Source organism: Sinocyclocheilus rhinocerous, unplaced genomic scaffold, assembly GCF_001515625.1.
Source record: "Sinocyclocheilus rhinocerous isolate Xijiao unplaced genomic scaffold, SAMN03320098_v1.1 scaffold28, whole genome shotgun sequence".
NCBI lineage: Eukaryota > Metazoa > Chordata > Actinopteri > Cypriniformes > Cyprinidae > Sinocyclocheilus > Sinocyclocheilus rhinocerous.
In genome coordinates, this window is record NW_015652416.1 from 2,928,258 (window position 1) to 2,941,038 (window position 12,781).

At 38.9% G+C, this 12,781-nt stretch overlaps 1 protein-coding gene across 1 annotated transcript; it reads left to right on the plus strand.

Annotated features, from left to right (window-relative positions):
• The first annotated feature begins 454 nt into the window (after nucleotides 1-454).
• LOC107715040 (cysteine/serine-rich nuclear protein 2-like) lies at nucleotides 455-10,483 on the plus strand. The gene is made up of 5 exons (XM_016521084.1): nucleotides 455-1,100; nucleotides 4,673-4,842; nucleotides 5,547-5,809; nucleotides 5,945-6,241; nucleotides 6,539-10,483. The coding sequence occupies exons 2-5, from the start codon at nucleotides 4,686-4,688 to the stop codon at nucleotides 7,394-7,396; spliced, it is 1,575 nt and encodes a 524-aa protein (XP_016376570.1). The 5' UTR covers nucleotides 455-1,100; nucleotides 4,673-4,685; the 3' UTR covers nucleotides 7,397-10,483.
• The last annotated feature ends 2,298 nt before the right edge of the window (nucleotides 10,484-12,781 follow it).

The following is a 12,781-nucleotide window of genomic DNA, read 5'->3' on the forward strand; positions in this document are numbered from 1 at the left end:
GTGTGACCCCAGCGTGTTGTTAAATCTTGTGAAATTTACCCACCTATATTTTTTATATTCATAATTTATTTTTCAATTTCATTGTCAGTCGCTCGCTAATAGTGTTTGACTAGAGTTTAAAATCAACCCCACTTAGTTTCCATGGAAACCGAGCTGTCAAAAAAAAAAAAAACCAAGGGAGGACTACAAATAGGCCCAGCTAGCCTAGCGTAAACGTCACAGATGGGACTTTTGTTTGATGAACAGTTGCCCTTTATTGCTATACACGCCTTGATCCCAAATATAACCGCTCTGAGAAACAACATCCGTTTTCCTGTCGAGGAAGACAATGCAGCTCCCAATGCTAACAATAGGCTCTTTAGAACTACGTTTCCCGGCAGCCTCTACGCCGGCACTTCGATGACGTCACAATAAGTATATATGTGTCCCGTGCGGCATTCCTTCCTCTATTGTTACATTGTAACAAACCGGGGCAGAAGAGAGGCCCATAGGGTCCTCGGGCCGACAGATACTACACATCATTTTTGTTTTTTTCTTTCCTTCGGGGTGGAAATATAACGTTGCGCTTTGTCTAAACATAGCGCAGAACACAACCACCTATCCAGAGGGGAAAAAAACCTGAAGTCTCGGCTCTATTTGTTCTTTTTGAATGCAGGCATTTTAAAGCATCACCTAAAGATTTTATCTGCACTTATGGGATGCATCTGCGCCGGGATTTGTAATTTTCAATGAATAAGGTCCTTGTCTTCCTTCGTCTGCCCCGTTTTAATTTTTACAGAGCTTGACTGCAACGTTGAATGCTCGCATAGCCTTCTTGATACACAAAACCCCCATTTGTAGTCTATGTCAAGACTAATATCCATTGTTTACGATGCTTAAATGTTCGGACATCACTATATCTTCGTGAATAAACTGCTATTTCCTTATTGGTCTGGCCATTTCGATGGGCTGAAGTCGCTTTTGTCTGTCATCTTGTAACCTTGTGGAAGTCTAAAGCTGAAATAGGTTCAAAATCCCCAAAGAAAAGAACCATCCAAATAAAGGAAGCACGAATCGAGCGACAGCTTCGCCGGTTTAAAGGCTCTCTATTTCTGCCCAAGGTAAGCTTATGAGAAAGGTTTTTTGTTTCACTTCTGCCCGTCTTTCCCATACAGCCCAGCCTACGAGGAAAAATGGGTTGATCATTGGACCGGTCGCAACACAGCATGCCATTTTCTGCTCTGTCATAAGACCGTCTGTCTGTGTTTTCCCGTAAAGAATATAAAATCATAGGACAGACCATATGTGATGTGTCATCCCAATCATATTGGGTCACATTGTGACAAGCCTTTTTAACATTTAGGCATATTGCTTTAAACTAACTAGTGTTTAATTGTGTTTCACTAGCACTTATTTTACTAGTACTGTTTCATTACACACTCGTTCTCTGCTACTAGCCATTAATCCAGTACTGGTAACAGTTTTTACAGTTGTGTTCTATAGAAATATGTGGTTAGGTGTTGACTATTTACCTGTGACTAGTATTTTACTAGATTTGTTGCTTGTACTTATTCATTAGGTACTTTGTTATTAGTATCTGCACCAGATTTACTAGTATATATTTGTTAGACATGCTAGTTTGAGACACTTTCACCTATACAAGTAACATTTATTTCACTAGTCACAATAGATTTTTAGGTAATGGATAGTCAAAATGGCTACTTAGTGAATTAGTAAGATACAACTAGTAATAATTGGAATACATACTACTTCTCTAATGAATAGTATCCATTGCATGAAGTACCTAACTATTTGAATAGTTACTACTATAAATATCACAATACATTACAATACAATAAAATGAATGTATACCAAAGACAGTTAAAATTCCATTAAAAAACTAAACTATAGATCTCTATAGAATTAACTGACAAATATTTACAATTTGTTTCTTCACTATTAATTTTTAAACAAGTACTATTAATATAAAATGATATGCAAGTTAGTTTAAAGGAATAAATGATACCACAGCCCGATGCAGTCATGTTTTATAATAGTGTCTTTATTGTATGATGTACCTGTTTTGTAAATGTATATTTTTGCTAAAATAATGATTTCTATTAACATGGACACTATAGTGCAAAGTGTGATGTCATACTGTAATAAATCTTCCACTTTCTGTATTGCTAGACCTCTTTAAATTACCAGCTGCTGGTTGTGGATGGAAGTGGTGCATGGATGCATCTACAGAATGGGAATAATGTTTGCATTTTAAGAAATTGCAACGTCACCTATGCAGAGTTTGTCGATGCTGGAAAAGAAAGACGTGATGTTTATGTATCATTTGTCTAGGATGGGCTATTTCAGTGCAGACCAGTCAAACAGGCTGATGCATAGTCAGTACTGTAAGGTGATTATTCACGCTTTTTGTCCACCTCAAATAGGCCACAGGATGTGTGTTAGGAGTTCTGCAAACATATTTCAGATTTGCGTCCCTGCTTTTAAATGACCTGTGCTGCATTCAGAAATCATTCCTTCAGTTATTGGCATCATACGCCAATGCTATTGGAGATGGATTTTCTTTTCTGCTATTTTTATAAAGATGGAGCATCCTTGGATGTATGGCATAGAAATTAATACCACTTATCTTCTTGCTGACATCTTTGTGCAAACATGCTCCTACCTCTGCATGATGTTCGTTTCTCACTTATTTAATGTGCATTGAGTTACATTTGCTGTTTGAGGCCCGTATCTAGTCCTGCCAGTTTTGCACGATAAAATGGAGTGCTTTTAAAAGCCTCATACCATTTGCCAACGATCATAACTCACAAATCAAGGACTAATTACCTCTTTACATCTAAAACAGTGTTTTTAAAATTGATCTTACCCAGGATTAGTGTCAGGAAGTTGCATATCCGACTAGTTTTAGTATTTGATGTATGATGTAGCATCTATATAGTAAGTCTCAATTTGCAAGATGAATGCTTTTAAAATGAAGATTATTATGTCCAGTCATGATTATACCATCTTGCTCAGCTGTTTTGTTACCATTTATTTAGGTTTTATATACATGTAATCTACCTAAACATTTTGGGTTGGGATGAGATGTGTTTGTCTTTGCTGTGTAGGTTTGGTAGCATTTCAAAGCTTTCTGTTTTCACTGCATGGATATACTTGTATTGCTTTACCATATGCATATACTGTATGTATATACATGTTAGAACGTATGCTTTTAAGACACTGTGAGTGTACATGATGGTGTCCAATAGTAGTGACGTGCTCTGAGGAGAAATCTTGGCACGCTTCACTGAACACCCAGTAATTGGCAGACGTACTGCATTATTTGCTTGCAGCTTCTGGTACATCACCACATCATTTCTGTGCATTTTACTGCATCACCACGGTAGCATTAATTATAAAAGGAACACATGACAGCGAGGTCGATTTCACAGCAAGCAAAAAATTGACCCGTTTCTTAGCATTTCTTGTTTCTATGGATACGGTTCATTCAAGAGCAGCACACTGTGTGTCAGACACTGATGCGTAAAGCAGCGTATACTCAATCGGCATCTCTCTCATTTCATCATCTTGTTGTTTTTCGCAGCTGTTTTTTAATGTTTCAAGGTCGTAACGCATTCTTTGCCGGAGATAGGTGATTGGCATGTATGTGGCTTGAATTTGATGCTACCCGGCCTGAATATTGAATGAATGATTATAAAAAATGAATCAATAAGACATTCATACACTCAAGCTGAGTCAGGCTAATGCTATTTCCTTAGCATTCAAAATCAGATTTCATAAAACTAATCCAGTTTTTATGGATTTCACAAATCTATGGGATTAAATCCATTATGCTGTGAGTTTAATTGTCAGTCATAAGTCATCTTTTTTCTCCTTCACATGGAAAAAGCCGACCTTTCCTCAAAGCCACCGCCAAACTGTTCTCCTTCAACCCAGCAAAAAGCCACTGACTGTTTAAAAATAGTGTTTAATCATGAAGAAAATCAGGCATGGAGCCGCTCTAAGCTGTTAAATTACACAGCTCCCTCGGGCTAAGGAGGTGGTCTGATCAAACATCCCGACTCGGCCTTGTGTGACCTCTCTGGTTTGACTAAACTAGTCTCGTCATGGGCTCGCAAAGGCTTATTGTTTGTAAGGTTTTAATGGGGGTGAAAGAGACCCAAAATGTGGATGCAGTTTTTCCACGGCTATTGCTTTAAACCAGTTACCATGGTGATATTTGCAGGCTTCATGATTTTTAAGCAGGACTTTCATGCTGGATGAAGAAAGCAAATGTCAAGGATTAGTTAGCAAAATAGGTGATATTGCATAATCTTCCAGATGTGGCCTTTTTTTGGTCGCATTTTTGTTATATTTGGTTACTCTGACCTTCATAATGAGGTATTTTAAGGACTGCAGCTGTTGTTCATTGTCAGTAGATTTTGGAACAAGCTTTATGTGGAATGACAAAAGTAAAAAAAAATTTGTATCCATACAGTATTTTTGATTGTGTTATATAACTTGTATGAGAAAGTGTATTCAAAATCATTTAAGTAAAAATGCTGCTCTTGGACGTATACATATCCTACTTGCCGTGTACACTCTTTAGTCATGATTGTTCATGTTTAAATTTTGCCAGCAATAGTCTGTCAGTCTGTTGGACAAAGCTTGTACCTATCTGTAATGCCTCCAGGCTCAGTGTTTCCATGGAGACAGTGTCATCTCGTGGCCTGAAGCGCAGATTCGAGGAGGTGGACAGCGGCTCGCCGTGTTCCACACCCAAAGATTCGGATGATGACATCTCTGGCAGTGACAGCGCTGATAGCTGTGACAGTCTCAATGCTCCCTCCAGCTCTCTCACACGTAAGAACACACCATAAGTTAGTTTTATTATTTCGTTATTATAACAACTACTATTCAAACAATTTCTCTGCGTTTTGTTTTGTTCCTTCCTAGCCCCTGAGCTAATTCCACCTATAACATTTGCACTATTGCAGCAGCTGCAAATCAGAACATTCCAGTGTTAAGTGCGACAGCTGTTGTTTTACACACAAGTACCCTTTCCGAAATATACTATGAAGGCAGTCTGTGGACCATTATAAGCTCTTTAGTAAGTTGTGCAACCAAGTTGGACATTTTCATTTGTTTGTTATAGCCACAGCACCCTTATCCATAGAGGTTTCTGTTCCAACATTGCTTTTTAAACAATCAGATTTTAGGAGTAGGTTTAAGGTTAGACATAGTCTTATAGCTATATAAAACTACATTCTTATCAATTATTTACCACAGATGTTAGTGATAGGTTATGGATGGGGGTCGGGGTATGGTTTAGTTTACCTTTTATAGAAATGTTGTTCAAGGACCAACAAAGGATATTGTTTCAGGAACATGTCCTACTTGGGCATTGTGGCTAATGCAGCAAGCCTTGAGATAAAAAACACCAATTTGGGATAAAGTGAGACTTAGTTTGAACCACAGTATTGTCATTTAAGGAGGCGTAGGTTGAGTACTAAAGCAATAGATCAAAACATTATTGTTTATAGTGCCTCTTTATCTTGTTTCTGTAGCCCCCTCCATTCTCAGAAGACACAAAGCATCTTTAGGTCGTAAGCAGGTACGCTTTGATGCGGTGACAGTCTATTACTTCTCCAGAAGGCAGGGCTTCACCAGTGTGCCCAGTCAGGGTGGCAGCTCCCTAGGCATGGCACGCCATCACTGTGCTATACGACATTACACCCTTGGCGAGTTTGCACGAGAACAAGAGAGCAGCCACAAGCATGTGCTGCGTCAACACCTACGGCAAGAAAAGCTCAATGCTCGCAAGTTGAAGGTCAGTTGTGTTGTTGGTCATTGTTCTGTTGTAGCTTCTGCTCTTCCTACAGGATTCTGCTTTTGCAGTAGGGTAGCCATTTTGTTTTGATTTTAAGACCTCTTTTTAAGACCTCTTTTACCTGACTTTTCCCAGCTGACACGGAATGGAACTGTGGATTGTCCCGAAGCAGAGTTGCTTACCCTAGATGACATATCCGATGAGGATCTGGACGTTGAGAGTGTAGAAGTGGACGATTGCTTCTTCTTGCAGCCTCTTCCGACCAAGAGACGTCGGGCACTACTGAGGGCCTCAGGTATTGCCCGCATAGATGCCAGAGAAAAGGCTGAGCTGCGTGCCATACGTTTGTCCCGGGAGGAGTGTGGTTGTGACTGCCGCTTCTACTGCGACCCTCGGCACTGCGGCTGCAGCCAAGCTGGAATTAAGTGCCAGGTAGGGCACATGGTATTCTTAAAAGTCAGACTTAAGTTGAGTCCAGTTGGCCCAGAGGTGTCCCATCCTGCTCCTGAAGGGCCACCTTCCTGCAGAGTTTAGCTCCAGCAGACCTGCCTGGAAGTTTCTAGTAATCCTGAGGACCCCCGAGTTGCTGATTCAGGTGTGTTTAATTGGGACTGGAGCTAAACTATGCTGGAAGGTGGTCCTCCAGAAGCAGGAACAGACACCCATGATTTGGCCTATTAGCCTATTCAAATAAAAGATATGTTCTTTCTCTTTTACCTTGTTCCAAAGGTGGATCGGATGTCCTTCCCATGTGGCTGCACCCGTGACGGTTGTGGTAATACAGCTGGCCGCATTGAGTTCAACCCTCTTCGTGTGCGTACCCACTATCTTCACACTATCATGAAACTTGACCTGGAAAAGAGAAGCCTGTTGGGTGTAAGGTCTGGAGAGGATTGTGGGGAAGAGACAGAATTAGTCTCTTCTCCATCTCTGTCTCTTTCTCCCTTGGACTCAGATGTGGAGGTGGAAAGCCAAAGCATTCAGGAGTTGCAAGAGGAGCAGTGCGACAGCCTGGCGCATGAGAACGAAACAGCTGTGCTTCACCTACAAAGTGCAGAGGAACGGGAAAGGAGACTGGAACAAGAGGAGCAGCAGGTCGAGGAGGCGCAGACCACTGACCCAACCCTTTGCCTCCTGCAGAGTGCCCTCACCAGCCAAGCTGGGATGGAGGGTATGGAAGGTGTTGAGGGAGTCCTTCTAGAAGGGCCTTTTCCTGAAGGTACCACCCTGCTGTGTATTACAGAGAACCATGCGGATGAACAGACCGAGCAGAGGCTGCTCAAAGACCCTGCTTCTGTTCTCTATTATCAGGTAGGTCATGTAGAGACAGCAGCCTTTGAGACACTTCCTGCGCAAGTAGAGGAGGTGGTGAGTGAAGGTGGGGATCCAGATACGGAGAGTGATCGGCAAAAACAAGAAACCTGCGGGCAGGATTCAGCCAAGAGCTTGTCTGTCGAAGTACCTCCACCTCTCAAGGATGGGGGAGAAGAACATCTTTGTCCAGAACAGGCCTCAAATGAAGGGGAATGCCTCGAGACATGCCTGGCACTGGATGAAAAGGCAGTACAACTTCCTCCAGAAGTGTAGAGCCCATCACCTCTGCAGAAGTTTTGCACAAGTTAGTCATTAAATTCAAAGAGAGCCTACTCCACACAGTGCGATATGTTACAAGACTGCATAATGTTATTAAATGTTAAAGAAACAAGTTACCTTCATGGGTTTGTATCCAATTTAGCTGGAGATAAGCATGTACTGTGTTTGAAGTAGGTTGTCCGTGGTAAAATAAGTTATTAAAAAGAAAAAAAAAAATGAATAATTTATTTAAAAAAATGAAAAAAGAAACTCAAGAAAAGCAGAGATCCTGATCTGACAACAAGTGTTTGTTTTTCCAGTATGGTATCAGTTTATTACTTGATACTAGTGGGAAAAAGTGGCCTTTATGTTGAGGAGCAAGCATTTTCAGGATTATCCAGCGCCTTTATATGGCCTTTGTACAGTTTCCGATACTGTACCCCAACAACTAATTGGCACTGTCAGGAGGGTATATGCTAATGCTATGTTCATGTCTTGTTGGAATTACCACAATTATGAGATGACAACTCTTAGCTATTCATATACTCAGTTTCTATGACAAAGCTTATTGCAAAAAAAAAAAAAAAAAAAAGTTTTTATAAAATGAAGTAGTTCCAACCTTGGAATTACAAAAGTTTCCAAAGGCCTTGAATGGTTTCTAATACTCCGAATCCTGTAATTATGGTAATTATTTCAGGGTGTGAATGCAACATTAGTAATATGCATATGGCTAATGCTAACGCTAAGAGAAGGGGTTGCTAATTTCAGAAGAGGGTGTTGTTTGTAGCATCCTTCCTGTGAATAGACCCAACAATCCTGGAAATACTTGGTTTTCATGTACTGTACAAGTGTTTTGCTAAGAGCTAGCATGAAGATGAGTGAAAAAGCTGCTTGTTCTTTGTATGCATGTTGAAAACTTGATTCGTTTGAACTTGCTGAGAGGGGATCAGGAGGATGAATGAATGTGCAAGCCATTTGCACAGCAGAGCAGTTCTTTACTGTAGTCTTGACCTGACACCGTTTGAAGCTGTAGCCTACCGTCCCAGTTCGTGGACGTTTATTTATTTACCACCGCTTTGTATTGTTAGGGCGAGGACAATGTGTGTGAGTATTGTCATCTCACAATCATTTAGTTTTTTTTTTTGTTTTTTTGGGTGTTTTAATTTTTCAGGAGTGAATGAGATCATACACATTTATTGCACATCAAGCCTTTAAAGATTACAGAAGACATTTTATGGGTGAATCTCATGAAAACATGTCCAGGTCTCATTTCAAAAGGAAACAAAATGCATTAAAAAATAGCATTTTACATAATTTAAGTAATATATTAGGATCATTACCATTTTTTACAACAATTTTACCACCATCAAAGGCGTGTTCTTAACATTTTGCGAGATTGACCTGTATAAGTTCAACCTTTAAATCCAGTACTTAAAATCCAAGGTGATCTTATACATCATGTAGGCCTTTATGAACTGTATGACAAGGCAAGGAAGACTTGAGGAGATTATATATTGTAAGTTTGACTTACACATTGGCCTTTTTAGTTTATCTCACTAGGCCACAGTTTTAACCAGTCCTGATATTTAAGCAACATTACAAGTCAACAGTGCACCTAATTTTTAACGTACAAACCTTCATTTAAACCCTGTGAAGACCATCTTTCTTGCCTCTGTATCCTTACTGTTCTTCCCTGTTGCATTTTTATAGTCCATCCCTCTCTCATCCCTCTTGATTTAGAATATGAATAATGTTGAAGAAAATTTTACTTAGATGCTTTGTTGAAGCTGTTTTATTTCACTTCTGTTTAACGTTAAAGACAAAGTAATAATTTGAATGGTTACATGAAAAAAAATGGTGTCTTCAAATAGTTAAATGAGTTCTGTGATGTTGCTAAATTATTTAAACGTAAGGAACCCAAGAAATTTGTCATTTTGCAGTGTGTGTGTGTGTGTATGTGTATGAGTGTGTGTGTTTGCACGTGTGCCAGAAAGATTCATGCTGATTTGTCAGATGAGCCAATGTTTGTGACTGCAGTATGGGGTCATTATATTTCAAAAGGTGCTCTTATTTTAGTTTTTACATATTCATATTAACACTATATGTAGAGTCTATGTAGAGAGAGAGAGAAAAAAGAAATGTTAAAAATCCACAGTGGTTGTAAATGCAAATGTTGCTGTTATCTCTCTGCTTCAAGTTTACTCACCGTTACAACACCCTTTAGTCTTGAGTAAAGGAGAAGCTTCATTATGTGATTACATTAACTAAAATGCAGCGTGTGAGGCTACTCATGAATTTGTTAGCATGGTTGCGCCCTCATATGACTTGGCATTGTAAAGCTCCAAGCATTAAGTTTGATTCAGACCTAAATCTGCAATAGTTAAGTGTTTTGCAAATGACCAATCAAACAAGAAGGATTTTGTTGCGTTTTATACTGTTACTGTGTTTAAAAAATGTTTTCTTACTTTACTTTTTGCCTCATTGTATGTTAGCATGTCTCTTCGTCTCAGTTTACGGAATGATCTTGATGTATTGGCTACGTGTTTTGTCTTTTTTTTTTTTTTTGTGATGAACAAATGGAAAAATATGCCACCTCCACACATTCCTGCACTCAAACTAGTTTTGTCTGTAGCAGTGTCTGAGCTAGAAACTGACATATCCTTAAAAATGGTGGTCTAAGGGCCTGACCAAAACGTGGAAGAGTCAGTCTTGTTTGTTGTTCATTATTTTGATGTATGAACATCCACCAGTCCAGTGGTCTAAAAACTATTGGCTTTAAAAGGAGGCCTGAATGTCGCACATGCTAATGTACCTGTAGCTGAAACGCTAAGTATCTTTTAGTCAGATATATTTTTGTTTTCCATGTCACCTCCTGTTTAAGTACTCAGATTTGAGACCACTACAATAACTGAAAACCAATTTACATTATGATTGTATGCGTTTATGTTTGTTTGTGTGTGTGTTAGAGGCTTTATTAATAAGGCTGAATGGAGTTGAATTCTGCGCTGTAAGAGTGACTTATGCTAACTGTTGCCTACAGAGGAGACAAAACATACAAAGTTTTATATGAAAATGTGAGTGAAATAAAATCTAAAATGAATAAAACAACTGTGTCCATCTTAATGTGAGCTTGTTGAGTTGCATGAAATTAACGTTATATATTAACAGTATTCATGAGGGAATCAAAATTACCTTGCAGCACAGGAACGGTCCGTTTTCAATTCAAACTCAACGACAGTAATAATCACAGAAAATAACTTTAAAAAACTTAAACTTTAAAATACACATTGTTCAGTGTCGAAAGTATGAAATTGTCTATCGCTACCATACGTGTTAACGTGATGTGGTAATATAAAATCTTGTATCCAAGTCGTCAGTCAGTCAATTTATTTACATATCACATGCTATGATTTTTAACAATTTTGAGGTAATTTAATTGAAATTATTTAGAAAAACAATCCTATTTTGATAGAAAATCGAGTAGAGCTTTTTAAGAAGACCACATTAGTGGAACTTGACACGTTTTGAGAGCAAACAGTTTGAGGGAACGAGTCACGTGATAAATTAAACTTTGCATAAAGCGTTCCGTTCCACTAGAGGGCGAAACTCTCCCATGAATGGAGCAGATCTAAGCAAATCCTGGCAAATGTTTTGTTAACCGGCATACATCCAGGGGAAACCTGCCGTTTCCCTCTCTTCATCAGCCATAAATCTTATGCTGCATGAGGGGATGAAAATTTCTGTCTTGTTCATTGTTTGCCCTTGTTCTTTGCTATTGCCCCAAAATAATCCATGGATAATAATACATGCAGTTCATCTACAATATTTGTAGATGAACTGCAGATCTATCTATCTATCTATCTAATGTAAAAAATGAGGCCTACCAAGCCATCCCAAGATTCTCAAGACGTCATTGTTTGCAGTCATCTTCTGTTAAAAATAATCCATGGATAATAATACATGCAGTTCATCTACAATATTTGTAGATGAACTGCAGATCTATCTATCTATCTATCTATCTAATGTAAAAAATGAGGCCTACCAAGCCATCCCAAGATTCTCAAGACGTCATTGTTTGCAGTCATCTTCTGTTTATTCACACCCCAGATGCTGACTCTAAAACCAGCAGAAACCAGCCCATCTTTCAGCTCAGCTTTCTCACTTTATCACATTAATGTTCGCACAAGACTGTTTTTGGTTCGAGAATATGAGTAATGATGATAGCATCACCGACATGCTGTGAACCATACAGGGCTTTCAATAAACACATGAACGTCTCTATGTTCCACACAGTTATTCAGAATGAAAAAGGAAGGGATGGCCTGAGGAAAGTTGCTGACATCCCGGTGAGGAATTGCTTCTAGGGAAAGACCAGGCTTATATCAATGTTCAGTATGCTTTGTTGTGCATTTTTAATTTTAGCAAAGGGTGGAGGGGGCATTAAGCCAGTGTCCGTTAATCATGCAAATTGAAGTTAAGTCTGTAGTGTATCTGTTTTGGCGACCGCTAATTAAATTGCGACCATCTTTTCAACATCACTTCATGCCTTGCCTGGAGAACAATGAAATGTTCCTGTATCCCCTGAATGGGAGGAAACAGCTTGGTGGGTACAGTGGCCAAATGCCTCTTTGTCTCAGGAGTGTCTGCATTCTCTTCCTGTATGCTTTAGCAGTGGAAAACATTGCCACACACAGCCTAAAATATTGCTGAAATATTGTATTGTCCTTTAAGGATATCCCCAGTCACTGCTATTTGCATTTCACTTTTGATTTTTTGATTCACTTATGAGTTTTTCTGAAACACTGACTTAGTTTCATTCTGAAGGAATACAATGACAGATTTTTTTATTATACATATTTAAGGGAGTTATTGTGCTTTTTAATGCTTATTTCTATAAATTGTAGTTATAAAAATCAACAATACTGCCAGCACATATCACTTATTTCATATTTTTGCTGCATGTATGACACTAAAATGTCAGCACATACCAGGATCTGAGCAATAATCAAGAAACGGTAAGGGAGATTTGTCAGTCATCCATCACTTCTTTGCTTGGCTTCACCATTGTGTCGTGCTTCCAAAAGCCGGAAGAGCCGAAGGAATGCAAACAGAATAAGAACCAATGACTGTGCAATACAATGCAAAAGGGAAGGAAATGCCAAAGTGTTAACATGTATTTGCTGAATAGCTAAACAGAATGATGTGAATAAGAACACTTGAACATTCAGTAGCAGGTTTGTGTAGATAAGATGAAGAATGTGTAAGGAACACAAATAATGCTTTCAGTGGATTAACAACATCCTTTAATATGACGTGGTAGAAGCATGGGGAAAATGATTCAGAGCATCAGCCTTAAAATATATCACATTTACAGGAAAAAATTAATTGGCTTTGTGACCC

Excerpts from the sequence above, each read along its gene's own strand:
- LOC107715040 (XM_016521084.1), top strand. The coding sequence starts at position 4,686 with ATGGAGACAGTGTCATCTCGTGGCCTGAAGCGCAGATTCGAGGAGGTG. Across the intron at positions 5,810-5,944 it reads TCAATGCTCGCAAGTTGAAG|CTGACACGGAATGGAACTGT; the intron begins GTCAGTTGTGTT and ends GACTTTTCCCAG. Across the intron at positions 6,242-6,538 it reads AAGCTGGAATTAAGTGCCAG|GTGGATCGGATGTCCTTCCC; the intron begins GTAGGGCACATG and ends CTTGTTCCAAAG.